At 33.5% G+C, this 24021-nt stretch overlaps 2 protein-coding genes across 3 annotated transcripts in view; both read right to left on the reverse strand.

Annotated features, from left to right (window-relative positions):
* LOC126745822 (xanthine dehydrogenase-like) overlaps positions 1-18973 on the reverse strand; it is a 60013-nt gene extending 41040 nt beyond the window's left edge. For both annotated transcript variants that reach the window (XM_050453840.1, XM_050453845.1), the window contains exons 1-12: positions 18865-18973; positions 9360-9403; positions 9130-9299; positions 8790-9075; positions 8519-8737; positions 8232-8464; positions 8074-8176; positions 7878-8017; positions 7502-7789; positions 7284-7452; positions 6802-7037; positions 6552-6744 (exon numbers count right to left, since the gene is read on the reverse strand). In XM_050453840.1, coding sequence (XP_050309797.1) covers positions 6552-6744; positions 6802-7037; positions 7284-7452; positions 7502-7789; positions 7878-8017; positions 8074-8176; positions 8232-8464; positions 8519-8737; positions 8790-9075; positions 9130-9299; positions 9360-9403; positions 18865-18872 — 2089 coding nt within the window. In that variant the 5' untranslated portion in view covers positions 18873-18973. The remainder of the gene's footprint in view (positions 1-6551; positions 6745-6801; positions 7038-7283; positions 7453-7501; positions 7790-7877; positions 8018-8073; positions 8177-8231; positions 8465-8518; positions 8738-8789; positions 9076-9129; positions 9300-9359; positions 9404-18864) is intronic.
* A 161-nt stretch (positions 18974-19134) lies between these two features.
* Positions 19135-19812, reverse strand: LOC126736021 (mitochondrial nicotinamide adenine dinucleotide transporter SLC25A51-like). The gene has a single exon (XM_050440245.1). The coding sequence runs from the start codon at positions 19810-19812 to the stop codon at positions 19135-19137; it is 678 nt and encodes a 225-aa protein (XP_050296202.1).
* Between the last annotated feature and the right edge of the window lie 4209 nt (positions 19813-24021).

Here is a 24021-nt window from a genome sequence, read left to right on the forward strand (position 1 = left end):
AAGCAAACAAACCTGCCCATAGTTCCACGGCATGCTACTTCTAGCCTTTCAATGTTCTAAGATAATAAGATTATATAATGTCTTGGTGAGACCGCACCTGGAATATGCGTCACATATCTGGATGCCTATGACAACAACACATATTGATCAAATTGAAAAAGTTCAAAAAAGATTTGCCAGGTATCTCTATGTTAAAAAGCACAATAAATATCCTTATATGATCTCATATACGAGTATGCTTAAGACTTTTATGATGGAATCTCTTTTGGGTAGGAGAAAACAACAAGCGGTGATATATTTGTTCTTTATTATAAATAACATTAAATACTGTAACTGTGATCTTATAAACTTCATCAAAATAAATGTACCAAAAGTCAATTTAAGGATTCTCCACACAATTTATTTTGTGTTATTTCTGATAGTGTGTCTCCAATGAATAATGTGATGGCAATTACGAACCAGTTCCTTAATCAAGTTCATGTGGATTTATTTAATATGTCTTCTGCAGATCTAAGGCTGACCCTTAAAAATATATAGATACAGTGGTATCCTATATATTTTTTTATTACAAACCATGTTATATTTTTATTTATTTTAATTTTGTTTTTCGTTGTATTTTGTAGTATTTTAAGGTTTTAATTTAATTTTTGTTGCTGCCTTTACATGTAATTACTGTCTGCTCAGTGTTTGTAAAGAGAATCATAAATAAATAAATGATCGACATAATCTCCTTTTGTCCCAATACATTTCAAAATTCTTCTACTGAAAGGTCGCCAAATCTTCAGCAGCAGTTAATGTTTTTACCATTAATTGCCCTCCTCTGATTATTTTATTTTTCTGAGCAATTTATTTTATGTATTCCCATATGCAAAAATCCAATGGTTTCAAGTATGGACTTCGTGCGGGCTAAGGTCTTTGACTTTTACGTCATACTTAATAACAATAAATAAGCTCAGAACATTGAAAGGCCATATGGTCATATATTGACGAGAGGCTTTGATAGGATTTTCAAATGTCTAAGAATGTCTCAAACTTAGAACATTGAAAGGCTAGAATTAGTAAACAACAACTTTGTTTGAGTTCAACATGTGCCTGGACAAGAATTCAATGAGAATTGCACAGTTAAACGTAAGAAACGTTTTTGTCAAACAATTTTGGGCGTAACTTGGGAGCCACTGGTAATATTTTCATATTTTTTTTACAATGATATAGAGTAATTATTCACTATTCTTGAGAATCAAACCAAATCATCAAAGATCCCACATGCATTTTAGAATTTTCATCCACTTTAATTTATTATTTTTGTCAAATGGCCTCAACTCTCCCGCAATTAGGGCAACAAAATTCAGAATAAAGAGAATTTTTATTACGCATATAACACAATAAGTTTTACCAATTGTGCCTTACTAATACTAATTGGAATAATGTTTTTTTTGAAAAATGATCCAATTAAAGATCTGCATATAATTATGGTACAACGGTTTATTAAAGCATTCCCGATCAGAAAAGAGAAAGAATAAAAAACCGGCATTCATCAAAGGACTTAAAGAATCATTAAAAAATTTACGATCTCTTCATTACACAGTGCATACACATTTAATAAATTTTGGGTTTTGATGTTTCTTTTTCTAATTTGATTTTTCAAGTGCGGCCAAAAATTCTCTATAGGGTTCGAATCGAGTGGTCGCAAAGGCCTATCCAATACTTGAATTTTTTCAGATGGCAACAAGTTTCCATTAAATATGTATGCAACTATTAGCTTCTGCTAACTTAAATTTTTCCGTTTTTATAGAAATTGGTCATTAACCACCTAAAAACTTCTGATTTTTTAGGACACATGCTCACCTGCATAAACAGGCCTAAGCCGTAATTTTACTTACTTCCCATTATTTTACATTTAGATTAGTCATTCAAGCTCACTATCAGTTTGATGGTAATCTCTGTCTTGTCTGCCCGCTTTGTTGTTGACTAAAAATGCCCAATATATTTGACAAAATGATTTGAGTTCTTATTAAATTCCTTTGCAAATGGCTTGTTGATGAAAAGATAAAGAAATCTCAATCTTCAGTAAAATGTGGCTTATGTATCTTATTGCCCCAAGCCCCTCAAGTATTTAAGTTGTTTCTATTGATTACTGATATATTGCTTTATCGACGAAATTTATATCTATTGATAATAAAGCCTCTTTTGATTTTGCCTATTCTTGAGAATACTTTTAAGAAATATTCGTAATTTCAAATCATCATACAAGGCTTTTTGCCAAAGAACGAGCATTTCTGTTAATAATATAGAGGATATACTGAGTATGAATTTGAGGTTAACGTGAGGCGTTTTGGGTGCAAAATTTGGGAGTGATGGCAGTTTTGGTTGGAGCGTAGATTTTCGCCATTTTTTTTTAAATTTATTTCTTTCAAGGTAGTTCTTATGTAAGAATCAGATTACTTCTTGAACATAATTGGACCTGAGTGCAAAACTCTAAGGCTCGATTCGCACTATGATTCCGATCACGGTTCGTTCGCTCTCGCTCTGGTAAAATCTCTAAAGATCTAGCTATTATGGCTATCCTGCTTGATGAGGAAAATCAAAATAAAAAATTAAGAAAAAAGAAAATTTCGAGACGAAGAATGTGGATTCATCCAAGTTTAATAAATAGAAAAACCGAAGGTGAATACCACACTTTGTATCGTCATTTAATAGACGATGAAGAAAAATTTTTGCAGTACTGCCGACTGGATTCTGGAACATTTGAAATGATTCTACGAAAAATACAAGAATAAATTTTGAAGAAAAATACAACTTTTCATGAAGCTATTTCCCCACGTGAAAAATTACTGGTATGTTTAAGGTATGTGATCATTTTTATTATAAAAGTATCTAATAAAATCAAACAAATATTAACATAATACTAATAAATGAAGTAAATATAATAATCTGCGAAGAAATTTGTTAAATATTATTATTATTATTATTATTGTTATGTGAGGATTGTGACTGATATAAATTTTGTGACGATTGATTTTCAACTTGTTGGTATTGCGGCGATGGTGGGAGATAACGTGGCGGGTATGGCATGGAACGTAGCCGATCGAGAGTTCTAGCCGTGACACTGGTTTCGTGGCGTCAAAATTGAAGCCGAGATTTGGTGGCGCACGCCGTACAGTGGAACGACTAAGTGAGATACCGCGGGACTTTACATTTTAGAAGATAATATATTTTTTTTATTATTACGTATTTTTAGGTATATGATAAATGTTTTAAATATTTTTTATTATTTATTTTATTGGAAAAATATACATAAACGGTGTTTCAAATTCGTCTACCCTCAAAATACGAAAATGGATAATTTACCCCAAAGTTGCACATTATTAACTTGTAAAGGAATATGCCATATAAAAAATATATATATTATATTTTATGTGGTTTTGAAGATTATCGGAAAAAAAAACAAATTTTCAAAAACTTATTCTTGACACTTTTGTGGGTTATCTTGGTTGCTATGGGAAAGTTTTTGCATTTCTGTATTACTTTTTCGTAAAAATGTTAATGCCGAAAACAAAATTAGGTAGGTACCTACGCCAAATTTTTGTTGCTTATTTAAAAAATCGAAAATTTGAATGATTCCGAAGATAATCAAAAAAAACCAAAAAAAATTTAAAATCTATTTTAATTTTTTCTGAGCTTAAACAGGAATGCAGCAAGAGGTAGGCATTAATCTAAATAAAATTAAGATTGTAAAATGTAAGTTAAAAATAAAATTGTTAATTTACCCACCTAATTTAAATACCGAATTTTTATTCTTTTTAAAACTCAAAGCGAGTATCAAAATAGTTTGGTAGTTTAAAATTTTAAATGCGTAATCTTACTATAAACTACAATAATAACTGCAGTAAAATATTATTTCGAATCAACGCAAAATATGTGCCCCAGCGCGGAATTTTTGCCATCGCGATGCGGTCGTCGCCTCGTATGATTTCGGCTTCTGTTGTGAGGTATCGATGGAAGCGGGGATAAGTGTCCAGGCTAGAACTATCGATCGGCTACGCATGGAATCACCGAATGTGGATGCGAGTGGAGTAGTAGACGATGTAGATCCGAGTGGAGTAGTTGCCTGTTGATGTATGAATATTGAGAGGATGGTGTTGAAAAATCGAGTGGAGAAGCGACGTTTGTGGCGTAGAAATTCGATGAAGATGATGACAACGCAGATGGAACAGGAGATGGTCGTTGACCATGATAAGTTGGTGGTGGTGGCCAGAATTGTGAAGTCGGAGTATCTCTTGAGGTTAAGTATTTTTCCTCGATTTGGCTAACTATAGTGAATATTTTCGTCTTCACCATATGCTGATCAATTGGTGTAAAGTTTTTCACAGTAGAAGCCATCAAAGAAAAGAAACTATCTATTGGACGTATGGCCCGTTCTTGATCTTTTTTTTTTTCTAAAATGTACTTCATTAAAGTGAACGATGCATTTTCTTGTTGTGTATGGCTTGGTCTATTTTTCACTTTTGAAGCTGTCGGAGTGGCCTTACTAATATTTTTCGTTGGTTCAGCATCCTCATTTTCAACGCCTCTAACCGAGCTGGTTTGCACCCCTGGTGAATCCTCTTTCTCTACTTCAACAATTCTCTCACTGTTTTTGTCAATAATTGATGATGTTCGTGGCCTATCAATATTGACAAAGTCATTGAGGAATTGCATATGATCACAATGCCGCCATTTGGAAATTTTCCGTGCTGCTTGGCCACTTTTAGTTTTTAATTTCGACAAATATTTGCGGTATTGAGGTCTCAAAGATTCCCAACGATTTTTGGCACCTGTAATTAAAAAGGGAAGCAGATAAGAAATACAATAATAAAACTTAGTGCAGATTTCTTACCAATTAATTAATTGTATGGCTGTCATTACTAATTAATACTAATTGAATTATGATCTAACGTTAATTTTTTTCATTGGTTTTCAGATTTTTGGCTACTGGAGATTCTTATAAAACAATTGCTTTCAGCTACAGTCTGGGCCATTCAACAGTACAAAAGTATGTGCAGCAATCAATGAAAGCTTATTGGCAGAATATATTCCAGCTCCTTCTCGGGAAAAATGGCAACAAATTGCGCATGAAATGTGGACAATGTGGAATTTTCCCAATTGCTTAGGAGCATTAGATGGCAAGCATATCATTATACAAGCTCCAGCCAACAGTGTTTAACTATAAAAAAACATTTTCGATTGTATTGTTGGCTTTGGTGGACGCAAATTGTAAATTTATAGCCGTAGACATTGGATCCTATGGTAAAAATAACGTGTGGTGTTTTTACCATAGGATCGGATAATAGTGACGGAGAAATATTCGCGAATTCTGCATTCGGAAAAGGATTAGAAAATGGGACGATGAATATTCCCGAAGAGTCTCCACTACCAGGAACAGAAATATTAGCTCCGTATGTTATTTTGGGAGATGAAGCATTTCCATTGAAACAATATTTAATGTGGCCTTATCCAGGTTTAAAAAATGTAGAAGACAACGAAAAGAGAATCTTCAATTATCGTCTATGTCGAGGAAGAAGATTAGTTGAATGTGCCTTTGGTATTTTATCGCAAACGTTTCGTATCTACCAGAGAAGAATGATAGCCAACCTTGAAAATGCAACTTTGATCGTCTTGACTACTTGTATTTTGCATAATATTATTAGGAACTATAAATAATGAAAATGTTTCAACCTGTACTAATACTAATTGTGTACAAAACTTGAGAAGATAAGGCGGAAATGCACAGACTGAAGCATTTGAAACTAGAGAAAATTTTTAAAAAAATTTCAATTCTCCCATAGGTGCAGTGCCATGGCAAGGTATTATGTGGTAGACAAGATATATAGACTATTTTTTTATATTAATAATGATTATTGTTTGACTTACCAGTTCATTCTAGTGTTTTCTCAATTTCGTCCCACGCCTTTTTTTTATAATTATTGTCACTGTAGTAATGTGACTGCAAGTCATACATTCCTGGCTTACTTTTCACTAGTTCAATAAGCATTTCATCTGAAAAATAAGAATTAATAAATTCCTCATTTAACTAAAATGAATTATATTAATTTTTTTTATTTTATATTCTGTATAATTTCATATTCTAAATATTTTTTAGTTATTCTGCATTCGAATAAAATTTCAAGAAGCATATACAATTACTTACCTTTTTCAAATGTCTAAAATTTCTCAGCCATTGCAAAACTGCGGACTATCTTCACAGGTTGAACACTTCGAAAAACTGAACCGAGAACGCAAATCCATCCACACTATCGATACAAGTCGCGACAAGTTCAATCACGCTCCAGCAAAATATTCGTCAAACTGGATCGGTACTGGACGGTGACTGTACCGAAACGTGAGTGGTACGGATAGTGTGAACGGAATCATTATTTTTCATTAGATAATATTTTACCGGACCGAGAGCGAACCGTGATCGGAATCATAGTGTGAAGCGAGCCTAATTGTACATCTAAAAAAACGTCCCCTTGTACGCTTTTCTTCTACATATTCGCACTTAATATACTCACCATGCGTTTTAGGTACTATCGAAGTTCTATGAGTAATCCTCTGAGACATATTATTCTTGACGACCTGCTGGACACTTAAAACCGGTTTATTCATAGGCGGCGTCACTGTCACTTTTACCAAAGACCGACTCTGCCAAGCGATTTCGTGGGTGGTGGCCACCAAGAGCCCTATTGGCTGAGAAAAAAATCGCACCTAAAACCCCTAATTTATAACAAAAACATTCGATAACAAGTGAAGAATAAACTATACTTCACCACTGCAAAACACCTCCTCGATGGTGTCCATTATCCATAGGGACTCCACGTGGATGGTGTTCAGGCCCGGAATGTCTTTGGCGGAGAAAAACGCCACCACCCCGGGGGTTTTTAGGGCTTTCGTGGGGTCGATTTGGGTGATTACGGAACCGGGGGTGGATTGGGCTTTTATTAGTATCCCGTGCAGTTGGCCTGGGAGATCCGGCTTGTCCAGGATGTACTCGGCTTGGCCTTAAGAAGAACGTTATAAAGAAATTTGAAGTTAAAAATCTCTTAAAAGTCTATGTTTGTTCTAAGAACATTTTGCTAGGACTGAATATAAAATTGGGAAATGTCCACTCCCCTATATATTTATAAATAAATATTAAATAAATAAATGCGTTAAATAAATATGGGTGAGAAAATATGAATTTTTTATAAAGCCTTAAAAATTAACTCAAAGAGTTAAAATATTCCAAAAATTAGTTTGAAAAGTACCTGAAGTTTGAGCCAAAGCCTCTATCTTCGTAACGGGTTGTGTAAGAGGATAAAGGTCCTTATTGCTCCAAATCTGCTGAGTCCCGCTTGAAACTGGTCTATTAAGCAAAGACGCCCCACTTCGATTCCTCTCAGAGATTTTAAAAGTGGGAGCAATACTCAGCACACCCTAAAATCCCCACAAGTCGCTAATGTTAATCAGTTTTATGGCACATTACCTTATAAAAGAGATTTATGGCGAGTTTTTTCCTGAAAACGGGAGAGGGATCGGGAAGTACCCAATCGGGAGTAATTTCCTGATCTAAGAGTTTAAATGCGGTCTGCAAGACACCGTTATCAAACAGTTTTTTCCCTTGCAAGTAGTTTTCTGTTTTAGAAGCATGAACGAACGTTGGATTGATTGCGCCATAAACTATTCGGGCGAATTGTACATCGCCTGCAGGGCTCAATTTGTAGAGAAATCCGGCGTTTACTATGGCATGGGCATTCTGAGCCCTTGTCATTATCTGGAATGGGACATTGGGCTGTTTATTCACTAAGATTTTACCAAAAACCGGGCATTTCCTATGGAAAACTCTATTCTTATGAAATTACCTTGTAAGTTGTATAGTAAAAATTATCAGCCACTGTAGACTTGTATGGTGGCAAAATTATCTGTTTTAAGACCTTCTGATGCATGTTAATTTTCAAAAAGTTCTCAGGAGAAACTCTAATTTCATTTTTATCCAGATCAACTAGAATTTAAAGAAAAATTACCTAAAATAAACTTATATGGGATAAAGAGACTCACCAATAACCAAAACCGCATTTGCAGTTTCCAAAATTAAAAAAATATCTGAAGGAAACTCATTATGTTTGTGTTTCATCATCAGATTACCTGCCAATGTACCAATCTGGAAAGATTTCATTTATTTTATAATTCAGTCATCTTAATTTAATGTTACATACATTTCTTACTGGCACATGGGCCACTAGGTCTATATGGTCTGCCATTTTATTCAAATAAATAAACTGGGTGTATATTTTAGCCACTTTTCTCAAGATTTGCATTGCTGATGTCAAAGTAATGTTTGCTCCCAGCACTAAATTATTTGGGGTTGGATTATAAGAGGTTAATTCAATTACTGATGTTACATCTATGTAGAGATCGGCACTGTAGTCATCAATAGGCCAAAAAACACCTATAAGAAGTCAGATAAATAATTATATTTACAAGCTTGAAACTAGTGATATACCTCTTGCTGTATTCCCTGCCACCAACATATACTTTTTATTCCCAGAAGTTTCCAAAATTTCCAGCAAATCCTCCAAATTATACATCTTCACCCATTGCGACTTTCCTTGGTTATACTCAATCATAATTGGCTCCCTCTTGCACCCCTTAGGACAACTGTTAAAGCACTTACTTCTATCACAATTAACCTTCAAGTCCTCCAAATCCACAATATCCATATCTAAAAACACCTTTAGAGAAGCTTCTTTATTAAAATTAGGTCCATTATTAACCTGCATCCATTGCCAACTTTTTAAAAGCAGTTAAAATTGGTCTGTAACCTGTACAACGACACAAATTCCCCCCAAAGGAATCTTCAATCTCCATCTTAGTTAGCTTTTTTCCAGATTTCAGAAGGGCATACATGTTCATTACCATTCCAGATGAGCAAAAGCCACATTGACTTCCATTATTATCAGCCAAGAGCTTTTGGATGTCATGGTATCCATTAGTGGGATTGCCGATGCCCTCATTGGTCAAGATTTTCCAGCCATGGCAAGAGAATATAGAAACCAAGCACTATAATTCACATTTTAACAAAACGTTAGAAGATTGCCGCTTAATAAAACTTACAGAATTAACGGCAAAAACTTTTTTATTTCCATCTTCATCAATTTCTTCCACAGCCACAATACACGAGCCACATCCACCCTCATTGCACATCTTTTTAGTAGCAGTGAGGTGAAAATGTTCCCTGAGGTAAACGTTAAGGGTGGTTTCTGGGGTGACATCGTTAGGGTTCACTAAAATATCCATTTTTAATATATTAGTTTTTTTGTTGTTTTGGTATTTGGGAAACTTACCGGTGTGTTCTGCTTCACCGAGGTGAAACTTGATGCAGGACTGCCTGTAAAACTCGTAAATTTTATATGAAAATAAAGATAGAGTAGAACTTTTAAATGAAATTAAAATTGTTAGATTTTTGGGAATTTAAATCTATGTTTGTTTAATGTAATGGGAATCCATAAAATTAACAAATTTTCCAAAGCTAGTAGCAGATAATGATTATTTGTTTTCATTATCAAAAAACTACACTAACTATTTACAGCTTCAATAGATGCCAGTCATCAATTGAAGCTGATTAAAGCTAGAAAAATAATTTGCCTCATTTATCCGCAAATGCTGAAAGGAAATTTTCACAAATTAATTGATTAAAAACAAAACAATAGAACAAACTACCCACTAAAAGTATTTTTGGTCTGATGCTTTAGAAAGAATACATCAGTTATATCTTATCTATGAAAAATATAGGGCAGTTAATGCTATAACTAAAACATTAATAATAAGTACAAAAAATCCGATTACCTTTTTGATTCAGACTGAATTAAATATGGACTTTTAGTCAGATTGTAAATATGTAGGAATGAAAAATTTTTACCGCCTAAGATTTTATGATTTGGCATTTAACTATGTATTATGTCGATTTATTTTTAACATTTCTTGATTCACAGAAAATATACAGTATAAATGTTAAAGTAGTATTACCACTCATAAAGTCTTAGACGGTGGCGACTTTAGCGAACTTTTGTTAGGTATTTATTTTCGACAATAAAATTTTTATTGATCATAACTATATTTTTGTGTTTATTAGGTTTTAAAATAAAAAAAAACGATGTGTCTAATAATCTTATTTGTTGTTTTAAATACAAAAATAAATCTGCCGTTTTATCTTTGAATCTACCGCTTTCTTGATGATAAATCTACCGCTTGCGGTGATTTTAACCAGGAAAATACCAAGCAGGATGATGTTTTAAATGAAATTAAACATTCCGTTAATCCGGGTCAGATTAAAGCTTGCATAAACAATACAACGAAAATTCGTGGCGAAGTCACAGAATAAACGATCTCTGAGATCGTTTATTCTGTGGTCAAGACAATAGATCGCTGCAAACGTTAAAAACTAGTTTAATTGCAAAAATGGGCAAAAAATATAATATTGATCAAGCTAAAAAATTTAATCCAAGATTAATCATAAAGGGAGTGCGTTTAGAAGGGCTAGATACACCGGACCAAATAATAGGCATATAACGTCTCTAAATGATATCTCAGATTTAGCATCTGAAATCAAATATATTACCAATAACAAAATTGACCTTGTGACTGAAGTTTCTCCGGCACTTCGTAAGCGCCTTCTAGGAATAGGATCGGTTTTTGTGGGATGGAGCAAGTCAGTTGTGGAGGACTATCTGCGTGTTATTAAATGTTCTCGATGTTGTGCATATGGTCAGACCGTAAAAGACTGTCGCGAACAAAAAGACACTTGTCCCAAATGCGGAAAAAATCATAAATTGAAAGAATGTATTTCTGAGGAAAAAATGTGTATCAATTGTGTTAAATTAGGTTCTCATAACAAACATAATGTAAAGTCTATCTCTACTAACCACTATAGCTTTGATAAAAATTGTCTTTCCTATCAGAAATATCTTTTAAAGCTTGGATCTCAAATTAATTACGAATAACTTTTTTACTGGGATAAATAACTATTTTTATTGTTTTTTTTATATTTATAGTTTATAAGAATTGCTAACAAACAATTAAATTCTTATTTAAATGTAGCCAATTTAAATATTAGATTTTTATTGCCAAGTTTTCCGGATTTTCTCAAATTTGTAAACAATGAATGTGATATTTTGGGTATAAGTGAAACGTGGCTGAATGAAAATATATTAAGCAGTGCGGTTTCTATGCCAGGTTATAATTTTTTTAGAAAGGATAGATTAGACAGTGTTGGGGGTGGTGTTGGCATCTATGTCAGGTCAATTTTTCATGCGAAATTGTAAATATTAATGTTAATAATGTAAACTTTGAATTAATGCTCCTAAATGTTAAAATTGGTATATTATATATATAATATAAAATTGGTATATTGCAATACTTATAATATACAGGCCCCCTAAATAGAAAGCGTTTGAAATTATAAATTTCCTGGAAGAAGTTGTTCCACATTTTTTAGTGACCTATGATTATTCAGTAATTCTCGGAGATCTAAATATTGATATGTTAAAACCCAATTCATTATATTCTATGCTTAACTCTTTTGGGTACGTACAATTAATAAATAAACCAACTCGCATAACAAATACTACTGCAACATGCTTAGATCACAATCAAATACCTTTCTGCACTTTAAAATTAGTAATTAAAAGACAAAACCAAAAATTTATAACCATCCGTTATTTTAAAAATTAATAAAAAATTAAAGATATATTTTAGGATCGATTTATCACAGATTTACTGGGATAATATTTATTATCTTGAGGACATAAATAAAAAAGTTCAATATTTAGAACAAAATATTAATTGTTTATTTAATATTCATGCACCCTACAGAACTATAAGAGTCAGTAAAAAGCCAGCTCCCTGGTTTTGGACAGACACCTTAAGACTTATTTTAAAGGAACGTGATAAGGCTTTGACTAAATACAAAAATCACAAGTGTTTAGAAAATTGGAGATATTACACGGAGTGTCGTAATTTTGCGTTGGCATCAATAAGACGAGAAAAAGCTGCATATCTTGCAAGCTCGGAGAGTGACAAAACTGGTAAATACTTTGGAAAGGTCTAGAAACTTTAAATATTAAAACAACCAAGAATAATAACGAGCTGCCTTAACAATGCCTCTGGTGTGGATAACATAACTCGACGTATGTTACACTTATGTCTCCCTTATATACTGGATCATGTCACTCATATTATAAATTGTTGTTTGGAGATAGGATATTTTTCTACGGCCTGGCGTGAGTCAGTGGTATGTCCGATGACCAAATCCTCCAGTTCTGAAAGTATTCAAGATTTGCGTCCGATAAGTTTGCTTCCCGTAATCTCCAAAGTTCTCGAAAGAATAGTCTATATACAGCTGTCTTCATTTTTAATGTCAAATAATATTCTTCCTTCCCATCAATCTGGTTATAGGAAACATCATAGTACAGCTAGTTCACTTCTAAACGTCACCGATAATATCATGCGAGCTCTTGACAAAAAATTTTCAGCCATTATGATAGCTCTTGATTTCTCGAAAGCATTTGATGTCATCGATCATGATTTGCTTGTAGCGAAACTGAAATATTATGGCTGTAGTGAGGTTGTTTTGTCCTTTATCTATATCCATTATTTCTGGTGTCCCACAAGGGTCGATCCTAGGACCATTATTATTTCTTATATATACTTCAGATTTACCCGGTCTAGTAGTCGAAGATTCTGAAATACATCAGTATGCTGATGACACTCAATACATTATTTTGACTCTGCTTATTTTGATAACGTGGCTGATAATATTAACGCTGATCTGAACGTAATAAATCAATTTTCAAAAGAGCATAACCTTGTCATTAATCCTAATAATACAAAAATGGTTTTGTTTTCAAACCGAGGATCATATAAAAATATAATGGAAACTGTTCACATTCGATTGGATAACGAAACTATTTTGTTCTCTGATACTGTGAGGGTTCTGGGACTTACAATAGACAATTCTTTAAGGTCTAAGGAACATGTTAATACTCTTCTGCAGAGGTGTTATTTACGCATGCGTATGCTTTATACCATTAAACACATTTTAAATTTTAAAACTAGGAAAAAACTAGTAGTCGCTCTTGTTTTATCTATTTTAAATTAATGCCTTATATTTTATTATCCTTGCTTAGACCAAATAAATCGTTACCGCCTGCAACGCGTGCTGAATACTTGCTGTAGATTTATTTTTAACCTCGGAAAGTTTGATCATTTATCAGACTCTATATTTCATCAGTTGAGGTGGTTAACGCTACCTTACCTATTCAAATTATTCACTTCTACTTTTCTTTATCGATTATATGTTAGTGAAAGACCTGAATATCTTTTTGAAAAGTTAATACCAAGAAACCAGGTTCACATATTAGATACAATATCTTGACCATGCCGCACCATTCCACGGCTCTGTTCGAGCGATCTTTTACTTATAATGCCGTTAAGTTCTTTAATACTTATAAACCAGTATTTTTAAGCCTTCGTTAAATGTGTATAGGAAATATTATAAACTTTTGTTTTTAAATCAATCCAGAATATAGTCTAGTGTTCTAGAAGATAGGTACTTTATATATACTTGTTTATTTTTTTGTTTTTTTTTCTCGTCTTCTCCATTTAAACTGTGAATGTTAGGAATGTTAGGAAGGTTAAGAGTTAAAGAGTAGCTTTAAGCGAATCTTCGCCTTCTTTGGCAATGTAGTATTAAGTAATATTGTAAGATTAATATTGCTTTTTTTTTAATAAAGACATATTATTATTATTATTATTATTAATAATCCGCATTGTTTTTCTTAATCTACTATTCTTTTCAAAGTAGTCTTTATGCTCAAATTTTAAAATATTGCAAAATCGGAGATACTTAAAGTCGACAAGACCGGAATTTTTATCTCAAACACGTAGTCAAGTTAGTATCGAATTATTCAGAGAGAAAAATTTGAATTTACTTTATCGAGCATAATTTGGCAACGCCGCGGAAAGAATGCCGCTTGGATGGCTAAAGCCTAAATAAGACAATCTATCAAAGACAGACTTATGGTATAAATGGTGTGTTAAAGCGAGATAAGTCAATTAATGTGTCGTTAAAAATAGCTACGTTTACAACGCGTGTATACTGCCCAACTATGGTGAAAGGCAGTAACTGCCAAAAAATGTAAAAATCGTTTTTTTGCTTTGCTGGAAAGATATGCAAATTTTACATCCTAAACCAATGCAAAAAAGTAGTAAAATCATTTACTTAATAAGAAAAATATGAAAAATACTTACTGCCTTTTAAATAAGTAAAGCATTTACAACAGAAGAAAGCAGTAAATATAATACAAAGCAAATAGGCAGTATCTTTTTGTAAAAAAATAGTTGCTGTTTTCTTGCAATGCATCAGGTGGTTTTGTTCAGTTTGTAACCTTACTATCTACTGTCTGCGGCCCTTGCAAAAATAATACCTCGTGTTCAATCAGTCATCACAGAAAACAGACCAAGGAAATTTTCAAACCAATTTTCCTCTTTGTGTTCTGTGTCAGTCATACTTGCACAGTGACAACGAGCGTTGATTAGTTTTTTTAGTTAGTGAATAGTTGTAAATTCACAGTGAAAATGGACAAAAAAAGGTAAGTGTAAAAGAGATAATTATTTATTTATGTGGTTTTGAAAAAGTAAAATAAATAACAAAATTTTTCAATAAAATTTTACAGGGTGTCAAAAGTTACAAATAATAATTGTTTTTTTTTGTCATAGCTTTTAAAATATTTAATCGATCTTAACCAAATTTCGCACACAAGTTCATATAATCAATGCTATTTTTAGCTTGACAAGAACAGAATTGATTCTACTAATGGCGATGAATAAAAATTCCAGTAATATGGGAGCAGTCCAGATGAAAATATTCCTTTGGCTAATTTAAAAGAAATACAGAGAAAGAGAAATATGAAAAAGAAGAAAAACAAAATATCACGGAAACAAAGGTCTAAACTTAAAAATATAACAAAACATCCACTTAGAGAAGCCTGCAAAGATTCATGCAGCAAAAAATGCAAGAAATTAATAAAAGAAGAACAAAGACAATCAATTCATGACAGTTTTTGGTCTTTAACATGGTATGATCAAAGAAAGTTTATCCTTAATTCATGTAGCTGAGTGTCAGTTAAAAAGAGAACAACTGCTGGATATACTCAACGGAATTTAACTTTTTCTTACAAATTAACTCAAGATAGTGGAATGTCAGTGGATGTATGTAATATTTTTTATTTAACAACACTGGGATACCATCCAAAAAATGACAGAGTTATTTTTAATGTTTTGCACAAAACTGGACCAGGATCAATATTACCAAATAAAGACCGCAGGGGACATAATCCTCCAGCCAATAAAATTGATAGGCAATTGATATTAAATCATATCGAAACGTTTCATCCAAGCATTTCCCACTACCGACGTCAGCATGCTCCTTACGTGAAATACCTGCCCAGCGATGTAACCATTGTTTCTATGCATCAAGATTTTATAGAAAAACACCCAGAACACAAATGTGGATATGAAGCATATAGAAAAATATTATTTGCAGAAAACATTAGATTTACAAAACTGGGCCATGAAGAATGTGAAAGTTGCGAAGTTACGAATCTTCATGAGCACCAAAGTGAAAATTTAAACCCAGAGTGCTCAGTTTGCAAGAAATGGTCAGATCACATAAATAAGGCCAAAATCGCCAGAAACCTATACTGCTGTCCTAAGTCAGAACCCCGTATCTACATTTTTTTTTAAATTGAGTTATCAGCAAAAGTGAACTGGTAGTGGTTTTTTTCTTATCTGTAAATCCCGTTAATCTGTTAAACCCCGTAATTTTCATTTAAAATTGAGTAAAATTTAAAAAATAATACATCGTAACTGCATAAAATAGCCAACATCCTAAGCAAAAAACTCGCATCCTAGAATTCCTTAGATAGAACCTGACAAATGCACGGCGCGGGCGAGTAGTTCCGTGGTTATTTCTAAGCATTATGGACATGCCAGGTTTTTCCTAAGCTTCGGTCTTGATCCGGATGTAGCTGCCAGGTTTTAACTAGGCAATAACAACAAAATTCGCGGGAGTCTAGAAATATTTATTTAGTTCTAATCAGGCAGGCATGTGCGTTAGTTGTGATCATATGTTAGTGAGGTTTGCTTTTATTTTGTGTGTGTTTTTTCATGGATATTTTACTAAATGTAAAAAACAATGTATCTCTTCTATAGACGATGAAAGGCGAAAGGAAATTAATAATAACTACTGGAATTTAACCTGGATTGAAAAGAAAACATTTATTTTAAATTCTATTTCGCGCACGAACGTTAAAAGAAGAACTACTCTTGTAGAAAATCCTGTGAGACAAAATTCCCTTAAATATTATTATAAAGACAGTAAAGGGGAAAAACATAATGTGTGTAAATTTTTTTTCCTTACAACCCTGGGATACAAAAGAAGTAATGATTGGGCCATTCAAAGTTTTTTAATTGGAACAGAAAACTCTCCGATGAGTAGCCTGTCCCAACCCAAACTTGATGGACGAGGTCGTAGACCATCAGAGAAAAAAATTGATAGGAAATTTATCGAAGAACATATAGAAAGCTTCCACCCAACCATTTCCCATTATCGGCGAGAGCACGCCCCAAATCGCCGCTATCTTCCAAGTGATATAAATGCTACTTTTATGCATAAAGATTTCTTGGAGTGTACAGGAAGATAATTAAACAAAAAAACATTTCTTTTACCAAGCTTGGTCACGAGGAATGTGAACTCTGCGAAGAATTTAAACTTCACAATCCGCAACACAATTCTGAATCACTTATCCTTCATATTCTTCATATTCATATTCTACATATTCTTCAAGCCAAACGATCAAGGGAATTGTATCAACAAGATTGTGAAAAACCAGAGACAAATGACACTTTAAGAGTTTCAGTTGACTTACAATAAATCACCACATGCTGTACTTTGGCATGAAGCTGTGTCCGGTCGGTCTAAAGAAAACATTATAAGTTGTTTTTATTCCTTTTTCTTGCATAATAGATATTATAAAAACTTTGTTATTTGGCTTGATAATTGTGCATCCCAGAACAAAAACTGGGCTTTCTTTACTTTTCTTATTTTTCTAGTTAATTCAGAACAGATTGCCGCAGAACAAATTGTGCTAATTTTGAGACTGGACACACCTTCATGTCAGCGGATAGCTTTCACCATCAGGTGGAGCTTTCACTGAAACAACATGCGGTTTCCAAGATTTTGTAAGAGCAATTGAAATGGCCAATTCTGGTCGTGTAACTGTAAAATCAATGAATCCAACAGATTTTTATTTGTGGCCAGATTTTGCATCACAACAAAAGCTTAGAAAAACGAATCCCCGTCCATATTTGAGTAATATTACACAAATAATTGCCAGAAAAGGCCAATTTAAACTTCAGTATATTTCATCAAAGGACAACAATTCGCATGAGCTAGATTGTTTGCAAAATAGTAAAATTAAGATCAGTATAACTTTACCAGCTTTTCAAAAAGAACCAAGAGGCGTAACAAAAGAAAAAAAGGAAAATATATTAAAAAAATTAAAGAGTATAATTCCAAAAGAGCGTTTTCACTTCTGGGAAAATCTACCTTGTGATAGGTAAATTTAAGATTTTGACATCATTCAAAATCATTGTTTTTTGTACCACAAAGGTGTGTTGTTTTTTTGTTAAAATATTGATTTGTAATATTATTTGTATCGGTTTATTATTATGTAACAATATTTGTAATAATTGTAAATATCAGCCTTATTTGTAATACTGAAATGTGATGGAGTACCTATTAATATAACTGAAATAAGAATAAATGTTTTCTTTAGTAACCAGTTTTTTATTTAATTTCAGTACCCCAAATGAAAAGTTAACAAATTCCATTCAATTGAAGGAAAACCATATAAATTACTTTGTAACAATATGAAATACTTAATATAAACCACGTATTTACATGATCTATTACAGATACCAGGTTTTATTTAGGTAATTTTCTAGAATTCTAAAAAAAATTATATGGAATGTGCTCCAAAATTTGTTATATTTTTTAAATACATGTTTTTATTATTAATTAATATAAATTAGCTTAATTTTTGCTTATCTGTCCAAAAACTTTCTTTACAACATTTTTAGTTCAGAAAACATGACACATTAACTGTTTTTTTTTTATTTTATGTAAAATTAACTTTTCTGTAGATGCGTGGTTCTGACGTAGAACGGCAGTATACGTATTATACCATTTTGTAGAGCAGTAAAAGTGCCTTAAAAGATAAGGTGCGATTTGTTTTAAAATTCAGTAGTAAATAGACTCAAAAGAATAAAAAAAATATATTTTACAAAGACATGGAGATAGCATTCCGCACCGTCTGTCGCCATAGTTATAAAAGTTGGAAGCCATTTTGGTTGCGGTATTCAACTGTTTTGCGCCGCCATTTTGTTTTGTCTTTTGGGAAATTAATTATTATTAAGATTTTTTCGAGGAGAGGAAGTAAGCAAATATGAGGTTCTGGTTTTTCCACAATCCAAGTTTTCGTTTTTCAAAATAGAAATGTATACGATTTTGACTATTTTTAGTTTTTTCATATTAATTGACCTCAAAATTGTCAATATCTCGGGAACTACAAGACGTACGACCTTTTGGATAATCCCATTGGGTTCAGAAGATTAATAATATATTTATATACAGTTTGCAAATATTAAGGACTTAAACTTAATATTGGATCTTAAGAAAATATCGAAATTTGTCCATTTATTCCACATACAAATACACACAAAAATACTTACGCTTTCATCACTTAATACGGTCAACTCTAAGACGCGCTTATAAATTCACGAATGTTCTTAAATCGTTCTGAAAATCGCGACCTCCAACGCCAAACACGTTAGATTTTTTTTTTAAATTAAGGATAATAACGCCATTATTTGAAAAAAAAACAAAGGATCGCATGCACAGAGGACAAACCGGTTAATATAATAACGTTCTTCAGTATAATTTGAAACCTGATTTTTTACGAGACTATAAATAAATCCTTATTACAAAATGAATAGACACAATTAAATCCTTACACGTATAAACTCATAACTCAAATTCAAAATGCCCCAGCCCAACATGTACCTTAAAATATTCAACTTAAACCCCCTATAAAAGTTCCTTAAGCCTCTACGGTCCACTTGGTAAATCTCCTGGGCGGTTTCCTTGATTGTTTTGAACCTCCCGCCTAATTTCTCTTGCATGGTCGCCTTCACCACTTTCAGGGGAAAAAATAAACAGGCCAGCAGCACCCCCACTGATGAACCCACTATTACATTTTGCACTGCGACTGGTACATTTTCGTAACCACGTATCCTCCTATTGATTTCATCTTTGCCCATAAAAAAACAAATATTATGGCAACAGTTTCTTAGTAAAATCGACGTGTAACCCCTAAAAAGTTCCTTCGTTCCATAAAGTTTTACGACCCTAAATATGGCGTGCCAAGTATTCTTAAACTGCTTATGGTGCTTGGAGTCTATTAACAGTAGCATAGTTCGTTCGAAGGGGCACAAGACTGACTCTGCTGTCCCTGCTAGGGCGCTACAAGCAACTTTCTCGTGACACTCGGATAGTTTTAGGGGCTGTAGGGCGATACTAGCTGTCTTATATACACCGAACATCATGGATATTTCCATGCTTCTTTGGCATAGGGGCGGCAACAGACCACGATAAAGATAGAAGATTCCTTCTTGTTTCATTTTGGTGATTGAGAACTTAAGGGTGGACTGGTCCAGGAGCAGGCGGTAGATCAATTTGGAGAGGGGATAAGTGATTGCCACTGATACGATGGTGGAGGTCAGACCGGCGAAGAACTCTTTGGTTCTCGGGTCTTTTAGAACCCCATCCATCCATCCAAGTGATGTACTGTGGTGATATTTAATGCTTTATATTTATGGTAAGTGTCATTAAGGGTTATGGTAGTGTCAGATTTTGACTGATTTAGTGTTCCGTTTTGAAGCCGAATTTCCACAGAAAACCATTTAAAAATCTTTTTTAACAAAAACATTTTTTTATTGACTTTTAAAAGGTATGATTTAAATTAATACGTCGCCCCATAATCGAGTCACGTCATGGACTGCCAATCCATTGAAAAATAAATGACCACTACTAGGTGTGGCCGCCATTTTGCGTGATTGTTCGATGTTGGTCACTCTGATAAATTTCAGTGGTGCCAATTGTAGGGAAACAAAGCAATTGAAGTTTTTGGAAGGTTAGCTTTACCAAAAGCAAATAAAAAGTTACATTTAGTTAAATATTCAATCAACGTCAAACAAGACACTGAAAATGTCAAAAGAACACAACCAAAATTAAAATAGCGGCCACCAGGCAGTGGTCATTTTTGGTCATGGTGGTGGTCATTTGAATAAGCAGTCCAGGTATATTTATTAAGTTCGTGCTCTAACATAGATTAATACTACTCTGACTCTGCTTGTCAATTCACATAACTCATGGACTCATGCCAAGCCACGAACTTAATAAATAAACCTGGACAGCTAATGCAAATGGCCACCATGACCATAAATAACCGCTGCTGGTGGCGGCCATTTTTATAGTCCTCTGTGTCCTCTTGATGTTGGTCACTCTGAACATTTTCAGTGCTGTCAACAAAAGACATATTTAGCATGTTCAAGCGTTAGTCTGGTAAGAATCAACGGTTACTGTCAAAAATGTCAAATGACGTCACGATTAAGGCTATCGCTTAGATAGCCTTAATCGTGACTGATATTGCGGTCGATCGGTTATTTGTTTACAGACATGTTTGTCAGCTGTCAACCGCTATAACTTTCCTCCTAAGCAGGGTTACTGGCGGTTAAACCGATGACGTAATTTGACGTCTTTCGGTAAATACCAAATATCGCTTGTGTGAAGTGGTATTTACTTTCGGTTTTAACCATCCCTCGCTTGGACAGGCAAATTAAATAATAGTAATGAAGTTGACAAGGCAGAAGTTTGACATGTGATCTGTCATGAACTGTCATTCTGTAAGAATAAAAAGCCGTGCACTTTCTTCACTCATAAATAGTAAAATATTATATATCGTATTATATAAAAACCATAATTCAAAAATTCACAAAGATGTCTTAATTTAAGCATATGTATATCCTACGACTTTGAAGGATGATATTAATGTCCATGTTCTGGGAAGGTTTCTTAATTTCAAAAATTGAAATAAAGAGCATCATTTTTGTTAAATCAACTAAATGTAACCAGTTCGTTTTTGTAAACATAACAGCTAAAGACTTTAATTGTTTTGTTTCCCTACAATTCGTATTGGCACAACTGAAATTTGTCAGTATGACCAACATCAAAAGGACACAATCACGCAAAATGGCGGCCACCTAATAGTGGTCATTTATTTTTTAATGGATTGGCAGCCCAGGTATATTTATTAAGTTCGTGTGCCAACCTAACAAAACGTAATAACTGTCAACACATTAAACGTTATAGCTAAAGGCGCGAAATTAAAATTTCAAAATTAAATATTACAATAGTAATAAAATTCTTTTTTAGAACTTTTTTCTTGCTATCAAAGGGCATTTTGTAAATCCTGAAAAGCGCTTTGCTATGATAAAAGATGAAAATATTAATAAGCGCATATTTTAAGACAATAAATAAGATTTTTGTTTCTAATAAAGTTATTTATGTAACAAGTACGAAAAAAGTGAAATTTTGTAAGCCCTGGGAAGTGTGTAAAGTGAGTACTTTACGCACGGTGGTAGAAAAAATACTTTACCACCCCTACTATCCTTAGTGTAATGCATGATAGGATCGGAGTATAGAGCTTTCGGAAATAAAAGACTTCCTTTCGAATTTGGTCAGTTTTTGGTCTCAAATTTGCCTCCATAGCTTATAAATTGTAAGTGCTACATCTTGCGAATGGCCTCATTGGATTCAGAAGGCCGAGAACATGAAAAAACATTTAAAATAGGATTACAGAAACTCAATCAAAATGGCTAAGTGGACCTACTTTCAAAGGAGGTTAAATAATTCCTCCAACAGAGCAAAAAGTCTTGGAAGATTTTAAATGAGCTAAGGGGCAAAAATAATGTGTTGGTTATTCCAAGTACCTTAGATTCCAATGTCCTCAATTGCTAGTAACCTTGCAGCCAATTTCTCACAAAAAATAGATCCCAGGAGCTATCTCAGCAATGTGGTAGTAGCCGAATCTTTCTTTTTTGCCCCCACAAGTGTAGAAGAGCTTAAACAGTTAATGGGTAATATTAAGAATAAGAGTTCATCAAGTTGGGATGGGCTTTCTCTTAAAATATTTTCTGCTTTACCTCTTGTTGCTTTGTAAGTCTTGGCCGAGTCAATTAACTTTTCATTTATGCCTGGAGTTTTCCCAGAGTGCCTAAAAAGAGCAATGATTGTTCCTCTTTACAAGGGTGGCGATCGCGACTGTCCTTCTAACTTTAGACCTATAGCGTTATTGCCTACTTTAGCCAAGATAGTGGAACGGCTCGTTAAGGTGAGGATGGTTTCATTTTTAAATAGGTTTGGCCTATTGAGTCTTCAGCAGTTTGGCTTTCGTGAGTCTGTAATCACAAATGATGCTATCTTTAGCTTTCTAGAGCACCTGTACAACCGACTGAATGTTGGTGAAGTTGCAGCAGCGGTATTCTGTGACTTCTCCAAGGCATTTGACTGCGTGAGTCACAGAGTGCTGCTGATGAAACTGGAGCTCTATGGTTTCAGAGGAACTGCCCTTGAGTGGTTTCGTTCCTACTTATCAAATCGTGTCCAGGCTGTCAAATTTAATGGCGGTATCTCTAAGGAACTTAATATAAATGTGGGTGTTCCGCAAGGATCAGTACTTGGTCCTTTACTTTTTCTCATTTATGTGAACGATCTGCCACAACTACAGGTAACTGGCAAATTTACATTGTTTGCCGATGATACCACCATCCTCTGGCACGACTCTGATGTTTCTCAAATGGAGGCCAATATACGTGCAGATTTGTTAAAAATAAAAGACTGGTGTGATGCAAATTTTTTGACATTTAATGTTTCCAAAACAAATATCCTTAATTTTAAATGTAATACAAATGATATATGTTTAAATAATGAAGCCATCACCAGGCCACCGTTCAGTAAGTTTTTGGGAGTTCCATAGACAAGTTCCTTAAATTTGAAGACCATATTGTGAATGTATGTAGAAAAGTCTCATCAGGCTGCTACGCTCTAAGGGTTATTGCCACCAGTCTTAATTTCTCCATCGCCAGATCTGCATACTTCGCGATTATCGAGTCGCACCTTCGATATGGAATTTGCTTTTGGGGTTCATGTTCAAATTCACTTTTTAGTTCAGTGTTTGTACTCCAGAAAAGGGCCATTAGATATCTATGTGGGGCCAAGCCTCGTGACTCATGTCGCCTGCTTTTTGTAAGTCATAATATTTTAACCCTGTGTTGTATCTTTATTTTGGAAACAGTTTGCTTAGTTTTTAGAAAATATAAACAGGAACTCCACTTAGGAAGCCACTATAATACACGACAAAATTATTTGTTGCTCTATCATATATGGAGGTAGAAAGCTGTTTAATAAACTTCCACTAGAAATAAGACAACTTAAGACTGAAAAAAGTCTACGTACAAGGACGAAAATATTTCTTGCTACTAAAGCATACTATAGTTTAAGTGAATTTTTTAATGATTAGCATTTAAGTATTTTTCAAAGTTTTATATAGTTTTGTTTTGTTTTAAATTAGTTTCTTGTTTTTATTCCTTTAATGTACAGTCTATTGGCTTTGTCTACAACTTCTATGTTTATATTGACAATAAAGCATTTTTGAGTTTGAGTTTGAGTTAAAACTTTAAAGAGAAAACACATAATGTTGCCATAACCGTCCTCTAAATTTGAGAATTTTTCATCTTTCAGATACTTCCAAGCATCGAACTTTTTCACAA

The sequence above is a fragment of the Anthonomus grandis genome, chromosome 1, assembly GCF_022605725.1.
Source record: "Anthonomus grandis grandis chromosome 1, icAntGran1.3, whole genome shotgun sequence".
NCBI lineage: Eukaryota > Metazoa > Arthropoda > Insecta > Coleoptera > Curculionidae > Anthonomus > Anthonomus grandis.

Coding starts and splice junctions, on each gene's coding strand:
- LOC126736021 (XM_050440245.1), bottom strand. CDS start 19,812: ATGAAACAAGAAGGAATCTTCTATCTTTATCGTGGTCTGTTGCCGCCC.